Source organism: Chenopodium quinoa, unplaced genomic scaffold (assembly GCF_001683475.1).
Source record: "Chenopodium quinoa cultivar QQ74 unplaced genomic scaffold, ASM168347v1, whole genome shotgun sequence".
Classification (NCBI taxonomy): domain Eukaryota; kingdom Viridiplantae; phylum Streptophyta; class Magnoliopsida; order Caryophyllales; family Amaranthaceae; genus Chenopodium; species Chenopodium quinoa.
Window position 1 is genome coordinate 1,481,691 of NW_018742987.1, and position 22,982 is coordinate 1,504,672.

At 34.6% G+C, this 22,982-nt stretch overlaps 2 protein-coding genes across 2 annotated transcripts; both read left to right on the top strand.

The window, feature by feature from the left end:
- LOC110729654 (caffeic acid 3-O-methyltransferase-like) lies at positions 1-2,385 on the top strand. The gene is made up of 4 exons (XM_021909425.1): positions 1-530; positions 740-1,053; positions 1,181-1,245; positions 1,717-2,385. The coding sequence occupies exons 1-4, from the start codon at positions 109-111 to the stop codon at positions 2,020-2,022; spliced, it is 1,107 nt and encodes a 368-aa protein (XP_021765117.1). The 5' UTR covers positions 1-108; the 3' UTR covers positions 2,023-2,385.
- Positions 2,386-14,211: 11,826 nt separating this feature from the next.
- On the top strand, positions 14,212-21,875 carry LOC110729489 (caffeic acid 3-O-methyltransferase-like). The gene is made up of 5 exons (XM_021909221.1): positions 14,212-14,344; positions 19,124-19,391; positions 19,911-20,221; positions 20,835-20,899; positions 21,630-21,875. The coding sequence occupies exons 1-5, from the start codon at positions 14,212-14,214 to the stop codon at positions 21,873-21,875; spliced, it is 1,023 nt and encodes a 340-aa protein (XP_021764913.1).
- The last annotated feature ends 1,107 nt before the right edge of the window (positions 21,876-22,982 follow it).

Sequence of the window (22,982 nt, forward strand, 5' to 3'; positions counted from 1 at the left end):
TCATTTCTTCTCATCCTAGGTGTTTGAAGCCATAAGATAAAATATATACAGAGTATATTTTTACAAAACACTAGCTTCTTTAAACACATTTCTATTTGTTCAAACAAAATGAGTTCAATCATTGGTAGCAATGAAGCACAAATCCATCCAACAACCGAGGAGGAGGCCTCTTGTATGGCTATGTGCTTGGCTACGTGGTCCGTTCCGTCCATGGTGTTCAAAACCGTGCTAGAGATGCACGTCCTCGACATCATCTACAACACTGGCCCTAAGGCTCAGCTCTCCGCGGAGGAGATTGTGGCTCAATTACCCACCACTAACCCTAATGCCGCGGTAGCCCTAGACCGTATGCTACGCCTTTTGGCTAGCTTTACTATACTCACTTGCACTCAAAAGGTTGGTCCTAATGGACAACCTAAGAGGCTATATGGGCTTGGCCCAGTTTGTCAATTTTTGGCTAAGAATGATGATGAAGTTTCTTATGCTGCTTTTGCTAATCTTATGCATGATAAGATTATCATGGACACTTGGTAAGTTTGACTCGTGTTTCCTTCTATTTTCTTTCCTTTCTATTCATTAAAAAATATTCATACGATATCTATTCGATATAAGAGAGAGTTCACATCAGAAGCCATATATATTACATAACCTAGTTTATTTTCATGGTACACATATTATTTTCGTGGTTGATAATCATATTTTGCAACAATACCTTTTAACTTACCTCAAAATATTGCAGGAAACATTTGAAAGACGCGGTATTGATTGGTGGAAATCCTTTTGAGAAGCAATATGGTATGGGCATATTCGATTATCTAGGAACAGATTCGCGATTTTACAAGGTTTTTTATGATGGAATGGACCATCATTCTACCATTGTTATGAAGAAATTTCTTGATATTTACAAAGGATTTGAGGGTATATCATCAATTGTTGATGTTGGTGGTGCAACTGGTCTTACTCTTAAAATGATCCTTTCTAAATATCCTTCAATAATTAAGGCTATTAATTTTGACCTACCTCATATTATTAGAGATGCGCCATCAGTTCCTGGTATGAAATATTCTTGTTATCTATCATATTAATAGTTTTAATTATTTATTTAATTTGTTGTACTTTGTAGATCTTTATTGTAGTTCGTACGATTATTATTGGATGATTTTTATATATGTACTTGCAGGTGTTGAACATGTTGGAGGGGACATGTATGACAGTGTTCCTAAGGCTGATGCTATATTTATGAAGGTACATTTAATAAATAATTTATTATTATTTTTTGGGTGAAGATTATTTAATTTATTGAACTTTGTTCATACGGAGTAGTCAAATGAAAAATTAGAGTATGTTCATATTTACTGAACTAAGCTGAATTAAAGTGAATTGAACTGAACTGAACTGATTGGAGCTGAATTGAACTGAGCTGAAATGAATATTTTATGAGAGAGGGAAATTAAGAGCTGAACTAAACTGATTGGAGCTGAACTGAACTGAAATGAAGTACATGTGAACAAGCCCTTAATAATTTATTTGTTTTTATTTTTGTTATTCTAGTTGCAACATTTTTTATAAACAACTTGACTATATATGATGACTTATACTCCTACTAACGAATAAATATAATTATGTGAGATCTTATTAGAGTTGGTTATTCACTTGCTCTTCAATCATATTTAATTTGTTGGGATTGTAATAAATTTTCATGTACATTATTTTCAGTGGACTTTTCAATCAGGAACCGATGAACAATGTGTGAAACTATTGAAAAATTGCCATGAAGCATTACCAGAAGAAGGCAAAGTAATAATTTGCGAGTACGTTGTACCCGAAACACCGAAAACTAGCTACCAGGCTCATACAGCCTTCATTTGGGACGCAATCATGTTAACATTTCCAGATGGTAAAGCAAGAACCAAACAAGAGTACGAGGCCTTAGGCAAAGAGGCTGGATTTGAAGCTTTTCGATTGGTGTGTTTCGCTTGTGATACTTGGGTCATGGAGTATCAAAAGAAGATTGCAAATTAATCGAGTTATTAAATTAATGATATGATGATGAATGAACTTGAAGAAATTTCGTTTGTAATAATCTAGCTATTGTGTAGCTAGAGGATGTTCGTTGGCATTGGCGGACTTGGCCTTATGCCTGGTGGGTCAAATGACTCACCAGGGCCCAAAATATTTTTTAAGTTTTTTTAAAAAAAATAAATAAATAAATTATTTTCTAAGTTTTTTTTTTAAAAAAAAAATACTAACTTTGAACCTTTTGTTAATGTTGTTGGGTTTTTGATGAAATGTGAACCTAATGCTTGTACAAATTTTAATCTTGTCAATTATTAGTTTGTTAATTATTAGAAAGCTAAGCTTGTCATGTTGTCAATTATTAGTTTGTTAATTATTAGTTTGTTAATTTTAGTCTTGTCAATTTTAAGCTTGTTAATTATTAGTTAGTACTGTAATCTTGTCAATTTTCTATTTGGATGATCTTTGTAAATAATTTTTCTTGGGAATTTTGGTAAATTTTTTCTTTTTACATATTTGGTTATCAATTGTGACTCACCAGTCGGAAATTCCTGGGTCCGCCAATCGTTGGTCCATCTTTTATCATTTGAATGTTTTTACACTTTGAGAATTTTATTTTATTGTTGTTCAGCCCTTTTATTTGACACTACCCCGTATGTATGTCTTGCATATTTCATTATGAGTTGTAATAATACATTTGGTTGTTTTGTGTGCAATAGATAATACTGGGTTTTGAGCCATTATTCCATCATGATTTATGCATAAACATTAACATTATTACAAGTGCATAATGTGAACTTTTGAATTTTTTTAATACATATCTTACAAATAATTCTCCAAAGTAACACATAATAATATATAATAGAAAGTAGTATATTATACGGAGTATTAGTTATTGGCCTAAGTAATGCCTAGGTCATTGCAGGTAAAATGGGATTAGTTGTGAATAAAGAAAATGATATAATGATGTTAGCATATTGTGAAACTTTGAAGTACGTGAGGGTTGCCTTTTGTTTATTGATCTTTTATTTATTATGGGAAAAGGGTCTTTTTCCCACATTGATGAGAAAAATAAGCTTTTACTCCTTATATATGTGAACTCCCACTAATGGTTAGTGTTAGTAGGCATCTCTAATATGTTCTTCATGATTTGATTATTTGAAGGGTTTCCTTGTTTAGAGAGCCATGAACTCCTAGAATCGGGAGGAAAGCTCTATCCACTTGAGCTATTTCCTTACCCTCTCTTAAGAAGATGGAATGTGTTCTATTCATACCCGATTTTATCTAAACTTATTAGAACAAAATAAGGTGAACAGATGTAGTATATCGATTAGAATCTTGATTTTTCTCCTCGCGAGTAAGATTTCTTAATGATCATTTATCTTACTTTTTTTTTAAAAAAAGAAAAAGGAAAAAAAAAATTCAACTAATCCAATTAATCACTAATCAAGTCCTCAAAAAACAAACAAAAAAATCACTAATCAAAACTAAAATTTCTTTCGCTGGACTGAAGGTGGTAGCCGTGGTACTCAAGGACGAGTGATAAATATCTGCGCGCAAATTGGAATCCTGCAACACTTGTCTGAAAATCCCAAACACAAGATTTATTTGAAGCATAAAAAATGTGTATCATCATCAGCTCGCCAGCTTCGCTTCATACATTTTAATTAAGGAGACATTAAGTTCCACCAATCACCACATGTCCATATCAGTTGTACTGCAGTCATAACCTACATTTTGATTTTTCTAAATACTACCTCCGTTACAGGTTATTATGTGCTACAATTTGACATAAAGTAGAGAGGGAAAATGTCTAATCGTTGCACATAACCTGTAACGGAGGTAGTATATTTTTTTAAAAAATTATAAAACAGATTAACATTGAATTTTGACAAATTATTTCAAGATAATTGCGTAAAAGCTAGTCTTGAGTGACAACTTTTATCATAGCATAAGTAGGTATTATATATTACCTTCGATTTTTTTTAGTTGCAAGTATTATTTGTGAGATATAAAATATTCCAAAGTTGCAACTAAAAAAAAATCGAAGGTAGTATATTATTGATCATGGACGACTTAGACTCTTATTTCATTATCGGTGATGAAATGAACATTGACATACATCCATTAGGAAACTACTCCGCAAATATAATACTTCCTTTGTTTTTTTTAGTTAACATCTTTCTATTATCACGCTTGCCAACGCATGTTTTAAAACGATTAATATTTCTAATTATTAACATTGTAAAATTATAAAAAGTGGATATTAATAAAATATACATTGAAATGATTCAAACAAGATCCCACATAAATATGTTTTATTGTATCAATAAACCACAAAAGCGACTCAAAGCGTGTTGTATGAACAGTGTAAAAGTCAAACGGAATCAACTAAAAAAAACAAAGGAAGTATATATTTTTAATTATAAGTATAAAGTACCTTGATATATATCGTTTAATGAATTAACTAGCTTAGTCAATTAACTACTAATGGTAAAGCAAGAACTAAACAAGAGTGCGAGGCCTTAGGAAAACAAGAGTACGAGGCCTTAGGCAAAGAGGCTGGATTTGAAGTCTTTCGTTTGGTTTGTTTCGCTTGTGATACTTGGGTCATGGAATATCAAAAGAAGAGTGCAAATTAATCGAGTTAAATTATTGATATGATGAATTGACTTGAAGTAATTTCGTTTGTAATAATCTAGCTATTGTGTAGCTAGAGGATCTCGATCGATCTTTGATAGAGTATAAATCATATTTTTGCGCCTCAACTATCAGCTTAACCTTTTAGTTGAGATGGTACTCTAACATTGTATGAATGTTTTCACTTTGAGAATTTTATATTATTGTTGTTCCGTTATTGTATTCTTGATGTTTTCCCATATCTGTTTTATACTCATACTCGTTCTTCTGGAATTGGCCAATCACACGTCCAGATTCGTTAGACAAACAATTTTATGAAGGAAAAATTAAAAAGAATCATCTCAACTTTCGCCTATCTACTCAAAATAATCCCACCTTTTTGAATTCCAGAAATAATCCTACCTTGTAATTCCATTTTCCCAAAATGAACCTTTTTACCTTCAACATGTTTTACAGTTTAAATTTTATTAATCTTCTTTTTCCACCTCACCCCCTTCATTTAACCACCTTGACCACCCACCACCACTGAGCTGACCACCTTCCCACTATCACCACCAAACTGACCGCCTGAGATGCAACCCCAGCCCCACCCCGCCACCTGAGCCACGCCGACCCAAATCCCACAAGTCTCCTCAACAGCAAGCTCCAAGGTTTGAATCGGAAACCTCGTTCCCACCCATCACCATTGATTTCGTTTCGATCAAGCTCCAAGGTCAAGCTATGAGGTTTCGTCTTTGTTGTTCTGGTGGTCAAGCTCCAAGGTCAACCTCGTTCCCACCCCTCACCCCACCTTTGAACTAAAATAGCCCACTCAAATTGTTATTACTCATGTGAATAAAGAAAATGATGGAGATAGTTGTTGGAGTAGACTCGGGCGAGTAAAGAAACTCGCTGGGAGTAGAGATGTCAATTCGGGTAAACGGGTCGGGTTTAATTTGGGTCGAGTAAGAGTAGGTCGGATCAAGTCGGGTCGGGTTAATTCAGATTAATAATTCCATAACCTATGCGGGTCGGGTTTGGGTTGGGTCATACTTGAGTCGGGTCACGTCGAGTCATACTTCTTATCGGGTTTAGGTCGGGTTAATATATAATAGGCCAGGTTACATTCGGGTGAACAATAGTTCGCGTTTATTTCGGATTTTCACGAGTTAAAACGGGTTAGGGTAATTCTCGGGTTCGAGTCGAGTTCGGTTCAAGTCAATAATTTGCGGGTTAGAATCAGGTCGGGTCATTCTCGAGTTTGAGTCAGGTTCGGTTTAAGTCAATAATTTGAGGATTATAATCAGGTCGGGTCATTTTCAAGTCGAGTCATTCTCAGGTTCAAGTCAGGTTCGGTTCAAGTCAATAATTTGCGGGTTATAATCAGGTTGGATCATTTTCAAGTTAGGTCATTCTCGGATTCAAGTCGGGTTATGTTCAAGTCAATAATTTGCAGTTTACAATTAGGTCGGGTCATTTCCAAGTCAGGTCATATTCGGGTTCAACTTACTATAAATAGGTAATTATCATTTTTATCAATCTAATTATTTCCTTTGACTATAATATATATGGCAATATACTAGGGAACTATAGTCTATAACTTAGGAAGATATTTATCTCCTTTGACCATACAACAAATATATATTATATTTAACTCTTAAATTTGAGGATGATGATCCTTTCTTTTGCTGGCCTGGACGGACTTGGTCTCCCAAAACAAAATGCTTTGATTAATAATAATAAGGTGGTCTAAATTTCATTTAAGGTGATTTTAAATAGGGTCAGAAACAATTTGGGTTGAATTTAAGTCAGGTCAATAATAAGTCGTGTTAATTTCGAGCCAGGTTAGTAACAAGTCGGATTGACTTTTTGGGTTGAGTAAGTAATAGGTATGGTAAAAATTCGAGTCGGGTCAATAACAAGTCGGGTTGAATTTGGGTGTGGTCAATAACAAGTCGGGTTGATTTCGAGTCAGATTTGTAACAGGTTGGGTTAAATTCGGGTCGAGTCAGGAACGGTCAGGTTAAATTCAAGTCGGGTTTGTAATAAGTCAGGTTAAATTAGGATTTTACAGGTTAAAATGGATATGCGTCAATTTCGGTTCAATTCGGGTTCGGTGCAAGTTAATTATATTGGTCGATGTAAACAGGTAAATCGATGCAAGTTGTAAACTGGTAAATTGATTGTTTCAAAGCAAATTGAATGGTTCAACACAACCAATTGGACTCCCAAAGGGTATTAGGGATCATGGTAAACATTTCGGCAATTTGTATTTTCGGGCAAAAAAAAAAGTCAAAAAATTTAAAATTGAAGGCTAATATTCACGCTTTTTGAGAAATTTTGGAGGTTTTACGGACCAGTGTCGAAAAGTCTTAAAATTTTATGGGACACATCTCGGGGTCATATAATGCCATTTGGAACCATATATGATCATTATTTGTTGTCATAAATGTTCGTAGTAGGTTTGAATTAATGAAATCGGTGCAAGTTATAAACCGGTAATTTGGTCGTTTAAAGGAAAATTGGACGGTTCCACCCACCCAATTGGACTCCCGGAGGGTTATAGGGACCATGGTAAATATTTCGGCAATTTTTATTTCTGGGCGAAAAAATAAAAAAAAATCAAAATTGAAGGCTATCCACTCTTTTTGAGAAATTTTGGAGGTTTCAGGGCCCGGTGTAGAAAAATATTAATATTTTGGGGGATACATATCGGGGTCATATAATGCCGTTTGAAACCATATATGATCATTATATGTTGTCATAAATGCTCGTAATAGGATTGAGTTAATGAAATCTGTGCAAGTTGTGAACCGGTAATTAAATTTGCAATTTAAAGGAAAATTGGATGGTTCCACCAACCCAATATGACTCCCGGAGGGTATTAGGGACCATGAAAAACATTTCAGTAATTTTTATTTTCGGGCGAAAAAAAGTCAAAAAATTCCAAAATTGAAGACTAATATCCACGTTTTTTTGAGAAATTTTTGAGGTTTCGAGGCTTGGTGTCGAAAAGTCTTAAAATTTTAGGAGATACATTTCGGGTTTATATAATGCTGTTTGGAATCATATATGATCATTATTTGTTGTCATAAATGTTAGTGGTAGGTTTGATTTAATTAATGAAATCAGTGCAAGTTGTAAACCGGTAAATTGGTCGTTTAAAGGCAAATTGGATGGTTCCACCCACCCAATGGGACTCCCGGACGATATTTGTAATACCCCGTATTTTTATACGCATTTTATTTAAAGTATGTATAAAGTATTTAAATGGTTGTAATTATTTTAATTAAAGTATTTTAATTAATATTATTATTAAAAGAAAAGTTTATTTAATTATTTTATTTAAAAGTTGGGGTTTTATTTTAGGAAAGTTTAATTTTCAACAAGTTTTATTAGGGAAGGAATTAGGAAAACCTAGAAGAGGGTTAGTAGAGAAGGGGTATAAATATCCCACTTATGAGGCAAATCAAACTTTGCCCAGAGTGGAGAAAACCCAAGGTAAACTTCTCTCTCTCTCTTCCTTATTTTTTTTCCTTTTTCTTTTTCCCCCTTCCCCTTAAACTTTCGGCTGCCCTCCCTCACCACCGCTGCCAGCCACCGGCAGGCTGGTGGTCGCTGCTGCCAGTAGGCGCAAGCCGCCGGCAGCAGGCAGCCATCGCCGCCAGCAGCCGGCAGCCGGTGGTGGCTGCCGCCCTTCTTCCCTTTTCCCCTTTTTTTTCGAACCTTATATATAAAAAAAAAATTGAAGCTTTCTTGTTTTAATTGAATCTATTCTTGGATCTAAATATAAATTATGAGTTTGGGGGTTTAATTTTGATGTTTGTTAATTGTAATTGTATGAATTAATTTTCAGATTTGGTTTTAATTAAAAAAAACCCAATTTTTGAAACCCTAGGTCTTTGATTTATGAAAATTATGAAAGCATATGAGGAATTAATGTTTAGATCTTCAATTTAAGTATTTTAAGACTAAATTACAGCAAGTTTTAATTAGAATAAAGTGCTGGAATTTTATGTAGAGCACTTAATATTATGTTTTTGAAGGAAATTTAAATTACCCATTAAGTGGACTTAATTAGAGTGTTTTAAATATAATTTCAGCTTATTCAAATTATTTTAAGAGGGGTTTTAGGATAGTATAGATTGCTGGAAATTTGTTTAGAGTGGGTTTTAATGCTCTATTATAATTTTAATGTGTAGGAGACTTCGAAGTGAGCAATTTTTACTAGTCGTGACGATTTTAGGATCGTATTCAAGGTACGTTCGCGTACTTAGCATATTTTGATGATGTAGAATCATGCTAGGTTTAATTTCAATCAATTACAAGTAGTATCATGCTAAGGTTTATGTATTGAATCGTGAATTATTGGTGTTGGTGATTGAATTGTGAAGCATGAATTACTTGTGATGGTTTATGGATTGGAAAATTATATTTTGGCATGATTATATGGACTACATATTTATTTATGGCATGATAGAGAGCATGTTTAATTAAACTGATTGTTTAATTATGTTTGGAATATTGAAAAGAAATTTTATTATGGTTCATATAATTTTTATTGATGTTTTAAGCATGAGAAAGGAGCTATATAAGTGTCTATGTACACAAGGAATAAATTGTATGTTGGTGCCTTTGTGCACTTAAGGTGTTTTAACACCGAGGTATAGGATTGTTGGCGTTTTATGCGTTTAAGGTGTCTTCGACACTGAGATAGAATTAAAAAGGGTTCAACATTAAATTTTATGTTGTCACTAATTATTCAAGAATTAAATTGGTATATTTGTTTGATTGAATAATTATTGTTGATTGACTTATTATGCCTTGAGAGTCATCACCAAGTCTAATAATATATAAATAACGTAAAGTGAAAGAGATTACGCACCAAAACTCTTGGAACGTATATACCTTGAGTATGAACATATGGGGGAGTTATGTGACTTTATATTTGATCATAACTTCTAACGGAGTACAGGACGCTGTATATTCCTTTTTTTATGCGCTGGAATTCCGCCACCTATGTGTGGCACAGGTTTGTTGCTGGCACGGTTAGCTCCCGTGTCAGTTAACCCCAATTTATTGGGATAGGATTAGTTGAAAACCCGTTCGATGCGTAATCAACGCTAAATGAATTTTTAGGGTCTAGTTAAAGTGTCTTGTTGATTGTTGTGTGTGCTTGTAAACGGGTGCAATGAGGTAAGTGTGTGTGATGATAGGAGAATGCATGTTAGTGTGTTTAATTACGCCTATGTACTCAGCTTTGCTGATTGGGTGTGTTGTTTGTGTCTAGGCATGTCTTTATCTTGGCCCTACGATGATCCATTTTAATGGAGAGTAGTAGGGGCAAGTAGAGATACACTTTTCAGGTATTGAAGCATGTTCATGACGGGGCATGAGTGAAGAGAGAATCATGCTAGCTTCTATTAGAATATGATGTGTTTTATGCATTGAATATTTTATTATATTACTTTATGGACTAACACAAAAGATTGGTTGTTTCGGTTTTGAATAAGGGCCTTAAATGGTTCCAAGTTGTAGTGGATTTTAATTGGCTTTGGTTTTGTTGATTTTCAACTTTATTTTCGTTGGTTTGGTATTTTAAATTGTGTTATTTAAATAGTTTTGGTTTTCAAGTCTTCCGCTGTGTATCTTTGATAGTTGCCTTAGCCGTTTTCACGGTGGCGGTAATGTCTTAGATATTCCTAAAACGTATTTTTAAAAGAGTAAAGTGTGTATTTAAAGGAAAGGAATTTCTAGGGTGTTACAATATTAGGACCACAGTAAACATTTCGGTAATTTTTATTTCCGGACAAAAAAAAAAAGTCAAAACTTTAAAAATTGAAGGCTAATATATATCCACGTTTTTTAGAAATTTTGGATGATTCGGAGCCCGGTGTCTAAAAGTATTGAAATTCTAGAGGATACATATTGAGGTCATAAAATGCCGTATGGAACCATATATGATCATTATTTGTTGTCATAAATGTTCATGGTAGGCTTGAGTTAATGAAACCGGTGCAAGTTATAAACCGGTAAATAGGCCGTTTAAAGGCAAATTGGATGGTTCCACACACCCAATTGGACTTCCGAATGGCATTGGGGACCATGGTAAACATTTTGGAAATTATTATTTCTGGGCGAAAAAAAGTTTGACAATTCCAATATTAAAGGCTAATTATTCACGTTTTTTGAGAAATTTCGAAGGTTTCGGGGCCGGGTGTCGAAAAGAAATGAGATTTTTGTAGATCCATCTCGGGGTCATATAATGGTGTTTGAAACCATAAATGACCATTGTATGTTGTCACAAATGTTTGTGGTAGGCTTGAATTAATGAAATCGGTGCAAGTTGTAATTCGATAAATTGGTCGTTTAAAGGCAAATTGGATGGTTCACCCACCTATTTGGACACCCAGAGGGTATTAAGGACCATGGTAAACATTTCGGTAATTTTTATATTTGGGCGAAAAAGTCAAAAAATTTCAAAATTGAAGGCTTAATATCCACGCTTTTTGAGAAATTTTGGAGGTTTCGGGGCTCGGTGTCGAAAAGGCTTGAGATTTTACGGGATACATCTCGAAGTCATATAATGGCGTTTGAAACCATAAATGACCATTGTATGTTGTCATAAATGTTTGTGGTAGGGTTGAATTAATGAAATCGGTGCAAGTTGTAATTCGATAAATTGGTCGTTTAAAGGCAAATTGGATGGTTCACCCACCTATTTGGACACCCAGAGGGTATTAGGGACCATGGTAAAAATTTCGGTAATTTTTATTTTCAGGCGAAAAAAAGTCCAAAAATTCCAAAATTGAAGGCTAATATCCACGCTTTTTGAGAAATTTTGGAGGTTTCAGGACCCGGTGTCGAAAAGGATTGAGATTTTACGGGATACATCTCGAAGTTATATAATGTCGTTTCATACCATATATGATCATTTTAAGTTGTCATAAATGTTCGTGGTAGACTTGAATTAATGAAATTGGTGCAAGTTGTAAATCGGTAAATTGGTCGTTTAAAGTCAAATTGGATGGTTCCAACCAAGCAATTGGACTCCAAGAGAGTATTAGGGACCATGGTAAATATTTCGGCAATTTTTATTTCTGAACAAAAAAAAGTCAAAAAATTCCAAAATTAAAGGCTAATATCCACACTTTTTGAGAAGTTTTGGAGGTTTCGGGGCCTGGCGTCGAAAAGTCCTTAAATTCTAGAGGATGTATCTCGAGGTCATATAATGTCGTGTGGAATCATATATGATCATTATTTGTTGTCATAAATGTTGTGGTAGGCTTGAGTTAATGAAATCGGTGCAAGTTGTAAACTGGTAAATTGGTTGTTTAAAGGCAAATTTGATGTTCCACCCACCCAATTGGACTCCCGGAGGTTATTTGGGACCGTGGTAAAAATTTTGGCACTTTTTATATCCAGGCGAAAAAAAGTCAAAAAATTCCAAAATTAAAGGCTAATATCCACGCTTTTTGAGAAATTTTGGAGGTTTTAGGGACCAGTGTCGAAAAGTCTTGAAATTCTATGGGATACATCTCGGGGTCATATAATGCTTCTTGGAACCATATATGATCATTTTAAGTTGTCATAAATGTTTGTGGCATGCTTGAATTAATGAAATCGGTGCAAGTTGTAATTCGGTAAATTTCTCGTTTAAAGTCAAATTGGATGGTTCCAACCAATCATTTGGATTCCAAGAGGGTATTAAGGACCATGGTAAACATTTTGGCAATTTTTATTTCCAGAACAAAAAAAAGTTAAAAAATTCCAAAATTAAAGGCTAATATCCACACTTTTGGAGAAGTTTTGGAGGTTTTGGGGTCTGGTGTCGAAAAGTCCTGAAATTTCAGGGGATGTATCTGGAAGGTCATATAATTTCGTTTGTGTGTCATAAATGTTTGTGGTAGGCTTGAGTTAATGAAATCGGTGTAAGTTGTAAACTGGTAAATTGGTTGTTTAAAGGCAAATTGGATGTTCCACCCACCCAATTGGACTCCCGGAGGGTATTTGGGACCATGGTAAATATTTTGGCAATTTTTATATCCGGGAGAAAAAAAGTCATAAAATTCCAAAATTGAAGGCTAATATCCACGCTTTTTGAGAAATTTTGGAGGTTTTAGAGACCAGTGTCGAAAAGTCTTGAAATTCTATGGGATACATATCGGGGTCATATAATGCTGTTTGGAACCATATATGTCATTATTTGTTGTCATAAATGTTCGTGGTAGGCTTGAATTAGTGAAATCGGTGGAAGTTGTAAACTGGTAAATTGGTCGTTTAAAGGCAAATTGGATGGTTCCACCCAGCCAATTGGACTGCCGGAGGGTATTAGGGACCATGATAAACATTTCGGCAATTTTTATTTCCGGATAAAAAAGTCAAAAAATTTTAAAATTGAAGGCTAATATCCACGCTTTTTGAGAAAATTTTGATGTTTCGGTTTGGGAGTTGAGGGAACTGAGTCGACTCAACTCAGGGATCTCGCCAATGAGTTGACTGGTCAATTGGGTGGGTGAGTCGGGTATAGGACTAGAGAAACGATTTGGTGGTGATTGGTGAATTGGGTGGGAGGGAATCAAGGAGGGCGGATGGCCAACTGGGTTTGGTCGACCTGGCGAACAGCTGGTTTTTGACTGGTCGGCGACGGCTCGTCCAGTGAGGGAGAGGGAGCTTTAATTTGCAGGGGAAAGAAGAAGAGGGTATTTTTTTTAAAAAAATCTTAAATTCTTTAATTTTATTAAAACCCAATTAAAAGGTGACACGTGTCAAATTACCTTTTAAAACTGGTTATCAATTCAAACAACCGGTCATTAAATAAAAAGGTTCATTTTGGGAAGATGGGGTTACAAGGTGGGATTATTTCTAGAATTCGAATAGGTGAGATTATTTTGAGCAGATGGGCGAAAGGTGGGATTATTGTATTTAATTTTTTCCTTTTATGAAATGAGGAGGTCCTATTAAAACCAAAAGAATAGAATTATTTTCTACATTTGAGAAAAAAAAAAAATTATAGAGTACTAAATAATACGTTATACACTTATACATAGTACAATTCATAAGTCTATAATAATATGAGTGTCACAATCTTCTTCCTAAGCAAGCAGATAAAGTACTAACGATTGCTATTTCATCATTAAAAAATCATTTGTAATAGACTGCCTTAAATTAAGTGCAAAGTCTATTACAAATGATTTTATATTGATGAAGTACAAATTATTAGCCAAAAGCATCTTTCATTTACTTAAATATTCTGTACTTAGCATCAAAACTAACTTTTATATCATATTTAGATGTTGATTGTCACTTGATTATTTGAATTTATTGGATTTCTTTGATTTTATTGGAAAAAAAATTACAAAGGGTGGACCCTTGCACCAAATTGACATGGAAAATATAACATATTTGTTTTAGTTAGCGAGGACAAAACAAGTGAGTGACTGAGTACCTTATAAATCATGAGATTGTAAATTCAGAAATCAAAGTAATCTCACTTGTCCTTTAAAATCCAACTAATCCCTTAATTATTTCCATTCTTTTAAGTTCAAAAGAAAAAGAAAAAACAAAAGCTGAATTATGGGCAATAATGTTACACAAAAAGGCCCAACTACTGAAGAGGAGGCCCTCTCTATGGCAATGTGCTTGGCTACTAGCCATGTACCATCTATGGTGTTCAAAGCAGTCCTTGAGCTAAACATTATTGACATATGTTAAGAAAATAATGCAAATTTTCTATTTAATTAAATTTGAGGGAGAAATAAATTACATAAACAAAATGTCTATTTATACCAAAGTGCAAAAAACACAACCCTCTTTTCTCTGAGTTATTTTTCTTCTCTCAGATTTTCTCTTGAAAATTATTACATACAAATGAAGGAATTACATACAAATGAAGGAAATGCTCAATTTATAGTTTTCCTAAAACAACCTAAGCCATTTAAAATTTAGCCTGCAATATTTATTACCATTAGTTATTTTCCCTATATTTGGAAACACCTTTAATTTTCAATGGTAATGCATGGTTATTTAATAACCATTTATTTTTTTTTTTTTATGTTTCTTAATTATCTGCCAACAATCTCCCACTTGAAGACTGATTTCAATCTGTCTTCACACCAAGGAGTAGAACCTCAACTAGTCTTCTGTCATTTTAAGACCAATTGATGTTGAGCACAATTTCAACTTGTCAATCGTCACTGTTTTCGTTAACATGTCTGCTGGATTCTTATTGCAAGAATCTTTTTAAGAGTTAACACTTCTTCTTCTAGACCTTGATAAAGTGATAACGAATACCGATGCTTTGTTCTTGAGTGAAACGCCGAATTCTTTGCTAAATGTATAGCACTCTGACTATCGCTATACAAAATATTATTCACTTGTTTGAGCCCCAGCTCATCTAACAAACCTTGAAGCCATATCATCTCTTTACTAGCTTCGGTCACTGCCACATACTCAGCTTCTGTAGTGGATAAAGCAACAATCTTTTGTAGTTGGGACATCCAACTTACGGCTGTATTTCCAACTGTAAATACATAACCCGTTGTGCTCTTTCTATTATCGACTTCACCGCCAAAGTCTGCATCAACGTAACCTTGTATTTTCAATTCACCTTTACCAAAGTACAAACACTTATTAATTGTACCTCGTAAATACCTCAAAATCCATTTAACAGCTTCCCAATGGACTTTTCCTGGATTGGACATAAACCTGCTTATAACTCCCACTGCATGTCCAATATCTGGTCTTGTACAAACCATTGCATACATCAAACTTCCAATAGCCGAGGCATAAGGAACCTTGGCCATATATTCTTTATCTTCATCTGTCTGAGGGGACTGATCCTTTGATAGACGAAAATGACTCACAACGGTGTACTAACAGGCTTAGCATCACCCATATTAAATCTCTGAAGAACACGTTTGATGTACTCTAATTGTGATAACTGCAAAGTGCCTCTCTGCTTATCTCTTGTGATTTGCATTCCTAAAATATTCTTTGCTGGACCCAAGTCCTTCATGTCAAATTCCTTTGACAATTGATGCTTCAACTTTATAATATCATTCATATCAGAACCTGCTATTAACATATCATCAACATAAAGTAATCGGATGATATAACTGGATTGATATCTCTTGAAGTAGCAACAGTGGTCAGCGTTGCACTTCTGGAAATCTTCCTTGTGCATGAAGTTATCAAACTTTTTGTACCATTGTCTTGGGGCTTGTTTTAGCCCGTATAAACTTTTCTTAAGTTTGCATACCATCTGCTCTTTTCCTACTTTTTATAAAACCTTCTGGCTGGTGCATGTATATTCTTCATCAAGATCTCCATGAAGAAATGCAGTCTTCACTTCTAACTGCTCGAGATAAAGATCTTCAATTGCAACAATACTCAACACTGTTCTAATGGTATTGAGTTTCACAACAGGAGCGAATATCTCATTATAATCAACTCCTTCTTTCTGTTGAAAACCTTTGACAACTAGTCGAGCCTTATACCTCTTGGAATCATTGTGCTCCTTTTTTGCTCGATATATCCATTTGTTATGAAGGGCCTTCTTACCTATGGGTAACTCAGTTAGTTCCCATGTCTGGTTTGAAATCAGGGATTGCATTTCATCTTTCATTGCAAGCCCCCACTTGCTAGCATCTCTGGTCTGGGATGCTTCATAATAATCTTCTGGTTCCCCATCATCAGTTAATAACAAATAATTCATATATTTTCTATTAGGCACATGTGGTCGAGTACTCCTTTCTTAGGGTAGGAGTTGGACAAGAAGGTTGTTGTATGTCATTTGATTGCGATGTACTGCCCTGTACAGTCTGTTCTTCTTGTTGCGGAGTACTTATGATAGTGTACTCTTGCATCGTACTGTCTGGGACATAATCTTCATCAATGAATGTAGATTCTTTTTGATTTGTTTCATAACTCTCAATTTTATGCCTATCTTTGTACATGACTCTCTCATTGATTGAACGAATAATATTTTTGCTTTCATCATCCCAAATGCGGTATCCGAACTCATCTTCGCCATAACCGATAAAAGTGCAAACTTTTGATTTAGGATCAAGCTTATTTCTGCCTTGATCACTAATGTGCACATAAGCTACACAACCAAATACCTTTAAGTGCGACAATTTGATCTCTTTGCCGCTCCATACCTCCTCTGGTAATTTGTACTCCAATGGGGTTGATGGTCCTCGATGGATCAAGTAAGCTGCTGTATTGACTGCTTCTGCCCAGAATTGTTTTGGTAGACCTGACTGTATACGAATGCTTCTCTTTCTGTCAATGTTCGGTTCATCCGCTCAGCTATGCCATTATGCTGAGGCGTACCTGGCACAGTTCTTTCCATCTTAATACCATGCTCGTAGCAAAACTTCTTGAATTTGGTGTCCTCATATTCTCCGCCATTGTCGGACCTGAATCTTTTGATCTTCAGACCTGTTTCATTTTCAACCCTAGCTTTCCATATCCTGAAAACTTCAAACACTTCGGACTTGTATTTTAGAAAGTAAACCCATACTTTCCTAGAGTGATCATCAATACTGTTTTCCACCTATAGACTGGGTGGTTGTTGGTCCCACACATCAGAATGAACAAGCTCCAATTTTTCTTTCATTGGAGTTCTTCCATATGTCTGAAGCTTACCCTCTTCTGTTTTCCAAGTATGCATTCTTCACACATGTCTAAATTCACAGATTTTAGACTAGGGAGTTTTCCAATTGAATGCATGATCTTCATTCCTTTCTCACTCATGTGACAAGTCTTTGGTGCCATAACTTGGAATTTTCATTCTTTGTTGCAACTGCAATCGAATAACGCGCTCCAGCTGTCAAATAGAGAGTACCATTCTTTTTACCATGAGCAACTATCATTGCTCCCTTTGAAATCTTCCAATTATCACTTGAAAGATTATAGTGTAACCTTCACAAGCCAACTGCCAACTGAGATCAGTTCTTTCTTAGGTCGGGAACATGTTTGACATCTTCAGCTCCCAAGCTGACCATTTAACTTAATTTTGACATTACTTTGACCAACAATATCACAAGGTTGGTCATCACCAAGGTATACCTGTCCAAGGTTTCTATGGACATACTTCTCAAAAAAGTTTTTATTAGAAGTAGCATGGAACGATGCTCCAGAGTCTAATACCCAAGACTCTTCTTTGCTCTCCAATGAGCATATCAACGTATCATCACCTTCTCCGGTAGAAGTGACATTTGCCTCTGCCTTCACTTCTTTGCCTTTTGGTGTTCTCTTGCACTGATTTTTTATAGTGCCTAATTTTTCCACAATTCAACACTCCACAGTATTTGAGTTTTGGAAATTATTTGGATTCCTGGATTTTGACTTCCTATCTCTGGATTGTCCTCGATAGTTTGATCTTCCGCGTTCATTCCTTCTGATTAAATTTCTTCCGTTTGACTCTGTATGCAATACTGAAGAGGATGAAGATTCACCTGATTCTCTTCGTCGAATCTCCTCACTAAGAACCAGATCACAAACGTCATCAAACTTCAACTTGTTATTTCCCGATGAGCTACTCACAGCTGTGACTGTAGCATTCCAACTATCTGGCAGGGAAGATAAAAGTATTAACGCTAATACTTCATCATCAAATTTGATTTCAACAGAACTCAATTGGGTTGTGACAGAATTGAGTTCATTAAGGTGTTGAGCTACCGATCCACCTTCCGACATCCTCAAACTAAACAACCGCCTCATCAAATGAACTTTATTGGAGGCTGATGGCTTCTCATACATATTAGAGAGAGCTTTCATGAGACCTGCCGTTGTGGTTTCCTTTGCAATGTTAAACGCCACATTGCGTGATAACGTCAATCGAATAACTCCGAGTGCTTGTCTATCTAAAAGTTTCCATTCTGCTTCTTGCATGCCATCTGGCTTTTTCTCTTCCAGAGGTTGATAGAGTTTTTTCTGGTATAAATAACCTTCAATCTGCATTTTCCAAAATCCGAAATCTTTACCATCGAATTTTTCAAGTTTAACTTCTCCTTTGTCTGTAGCCATTTCTCCCACTCAAATTTGACTTTTTCTTTTAGGATCATTTTTATTTTTATCGTAATGTGGACTAATTGTCAACGAAGCTCTGATACCAATTGTTAAGAAAATAATGCAACTTTTCTATTTAATCAAATTTGAGGGAGAAATAAATTACATAAACAAAATGTCTATTTATACCAAAGTGCAAAAACACAACCCCTCTTTTCTCTGAGTTATTTTTCTTCTCTCAGATTTTCTCTTGAAAATTATTACATACAAATGAAGGAAATGCTCAATTTATAGTTTTCCTAAAACAACCTAAGCCATTTAAAATTTAGCCTGCAATATTTATTACCATTAGTTATTTTTCCCTATATTTGGAAACACCTTTAATTTTCAATGGTAATGCATGGTTATTTAATAACCATTTATTTTTTTTCTTTATGTTTCTTAATTATCTGCCAACAACATAATCAATAAGCAGGCCCTGATGCCCAACTTTCGTCGTTAGAGATCGCCTCCCAATTAACCACCACTAATCCAGATGCCGCGGTGGTCTTAGACCGCTTGCTACGCATCTTGGCTAACTTTACCATTGTCACCTTCTCTAACCGTGTTGGGCCTAATGGTCAGGTTGAAAGGGTCTATGGACTTGGGCCTGTTTGCCAATTCTTGGTTAAGAATGGTGGTGGGGGTTCATATAGTGCCTTTGCCACTCTCATGTATGATAAGGTTGTCATGAATTCTTGGTAAGTGAAACTTTCACATGTTTTGAGTTACACACATGTTTTTTTACTACTTTGTACAATTTATTTCTGTTAAGGTAGTAGACTAGTGGGCATAGTGGCTACAATAGTAATATTATATGGTGGTGATTTTTTTTTTTTTTTTAATAATAACCTTATATAATGGTGATTCAAATCTAACAAAATTTCGCTTGAATTTTTAATCAGACTAGTTTTGACCTTAATGATTCAGACCATATACACCTCAAATTCTTCATATTTATATGCATAAATTCAATTAAAATTTGTGAGTTGTGACTTTTGTAATGGTCTTATTGGATCCATGTATACTTTGTTGGCAAGTGACAAATAAATGAATAATGCTTAATCTATCACATGTAATTTTTATGTGCAACATTGAGGTATTATTTGTGAGATATAAAATATTCTAAAGTTGCACATAAAAATTAACGGAAGTTGTATATATAATTTTGATTTATAAGGTTTATCTTGATAGATTCATACTATGGTTGAGTATTGCAGGAAACATTTGAAAGATGCGGTACTTGACGGTGGAGTTCCTTTCAATTTGGCTCATGGTATGGGCGTATTTGATTATCTTGGTACAAATTCAAGATTTTACAATGTTTTTTATGATGGAATGGACCATCACTCAATCATGGTATCTAAGAAAATCTTAGATAATTATAAAGGATTTGAAGGTATTTCATCACTCGTTGATGTTGGTGGTGCAACTGGAGTTACACTCAACATGATTATCCCTAAATACCCCTCAATTAAGGGTATTAATTTTGATCTGCCTCATATCATTAAAGATGCACCATCTTTTCCTGGTAAGAATAGGTCAATTATTTAAATAATCTTTTCATTTCATTGATTTAAAGATCTTCATTATGAAGTACTAATTTTTTAACATTTTTTTTTTTAAATTTTGTATAAATTACTCATAATTTTATATAATTAGTTATATATATGAACAATACAAAAGTCAATATTTTACAATTAATAAAGAGCCCTTACCCTTCCCTAAAGTCTTGTTCGTCCACTCCACTTGATTTAGCACTAATTGATCAGGATTACGTCATCATTATTGGTTAAAAGTTGATCGAGTTAACATAACATTATAAAATGAATTATAATATAACGAACATAAATTAAATGCTTGTGAAATCGTTGATGAATTAATATTTACAAAGATAGTTAATACTGTTTAATACGTAGTAATATAGGGGAGACTTGTATTAAAATTCACTTGAAAAAAATTAGCTAAAATGACTTACGAAGTTAATGTTATAGTGAAGTGCGTGAAGGGAGTACGAGCCTTGAAAATTCTTTCCTCAAAATAAAACAAACACTCCTATTTATATCAAAAGGAGTATTCAACTACTAATAAATAGTTCAATAGTATAATACTTCGTATATGTTATTATCTCTATATTAATGCAGGTATTGAGCATGTTGGAGGAGACATGTACATCAATGTACCAAAGGGTGACGCTATATTCATGAAGGTGCCCTTTAATTACTTTGAGAGGTCTTTTTAATTCTTTTGTCTTTCTTCAACAACACTAAGGTTGACCATATAAAGAATAAAGATAACAAATTAATCATAAAAATATATAGACTAATATAAAAAAAAATAGTCATTAGTCAAAGTTAGTCAATGGTATATGATACTACTCCCTGGCCTGAGTGTTTAGATAACTAGATTTGCATCAATAACTTTAAACTATTAACGTGTTATAGATGAGTTCAAGAGAGCATGTCATGTGGCGATTTCCACTATTTAATACGAAGTATATACGAAGTATATCAATAAGGTTTATACTGTACAAGATTTGTACATAAAATTTCAAGTTTAATATCAAAGACCTTAGCATTTTACTATGTCATATTTTTATGTTATTTTATAAATAAAATAATCAAAATGAAGTGAACGATAAATAAAATACAATTAATAAAATGTCAAGTCGTGTTTTTTGCATAACTGTTGATTCTAGGTAATAAATCGGGCCTTAAATTACCGCCTTAGCCTGGGTCAAGGTAGTAGCTAGTACTTATTTAGTAACTCAAATCGTATAGTTTTACTATATACTTTGTATTTGGCATATTTAAATACTACCTCCGTTACATATTATTTGCAACGATTTGACATAAATAAGATGTAACGGAGGTAGTATTTAATTTAATGCCTTAATGTGGTAATAACATAATAAAGTTTTTATTTTTATTTTCCTCCAGTGGACTTTTCATACAGCAGGAAATAATGAACAATGTATTAAATTGTTGAAGAATTGCCATGAAGCTTTGCCAGAAGATGGAAAAGTAATCATATGTGAGCATGTTGTATCAGACGAACCTGGTGAAACCAGTTATCAAGCTCATACAAGTTTTATTTTCGACGCGATGTTGTTAACCATTCCAGGGGGTAGAGCAAGAACCAAACATGAGTCGCATCCGAATATTGAGCTACTAGCATTGATCTGATTACCAATTGTGAAGCTAGTCCTTCAATTGTTGCTGCGCAAAATAGCAGGTCAGTTCTTTATGAGTCGCAATGTGAGTAATTGAATTGGATTTAGGGTTATCATATATGTTAAAATTGTTGTAAATGCAATTGCCCTTTTAATGTCATTTTCAATTGAAAATTTGCCATTTATTCAAAAACGCAGAGATGGGGTTTGGGGGACTCCTTCATTTTGTATCAAAAACGCAGTTACCGAGACAGTTAGCGTATTGGGTAATGACTAGAATAGATCCCCTCAGTAAAACCATGGTTGCTCCCGATGGGCGTGTATTTTCATTTTCTAAGAACCAAGTACGGTGGATATTAGGAATTCCATGTGGGAGTAAGGCAGTTCCTAATTCAAAATTAATGACTGGGGAAGTTCGTGCAAAGGTACAACAACTGGTGCTCAAGTATGGTACTTCATGGAAAACAAAATCTAGTAGAGGTTGTGGTAGTGTGTACACTTCAATTGGCATACCTGTGAGTAGTGAAATGATGGGTCGGTTGGAGGCTGAGTTTGGTGACGATGAAGAAGAAGAATTTAAGTCAATATTTCTTATTGTGTCGTTGCACATGGTCTTATGTCCTACTTGTAGGGAATAATTTCAAGCCTTTAAAATCCCACTAGCTTGAACCCCACTGTGATCATACACTAAAGTACGGTGGCGTCCAAAAGGGAAGAAGATAGAGCAAAAGAGTCGCTAACAAGTTTTTAAGGAACTTGTAAACCGTTCACGAGGTGAAGGTTACACCCCTTAACGATCCAAGAGATCGCCAACTCCATAAGGTCAGGAACCAAAATAAGGGTCCGGGGATGATGGTACAAATCCAACCTAAAAGAGATTAAACCTGCCCTAATAATAGGCCTCTACTTTATTCTGCTCGTATTCATGTGCGCTTTCTGACTAACATACAATCAATAGGATTAACCCTAAACCTGTTTAATCTATGTTGGTTGAATTTAATGCACAAACAAACTATTATTGGCGATCACTTGAATTATAATCACAATTAACCTAACAAGATTATTAAATATCTTATTAAGCGTGTTTGCAAATACCAATTCCCTTTAACCTGCAATAAAA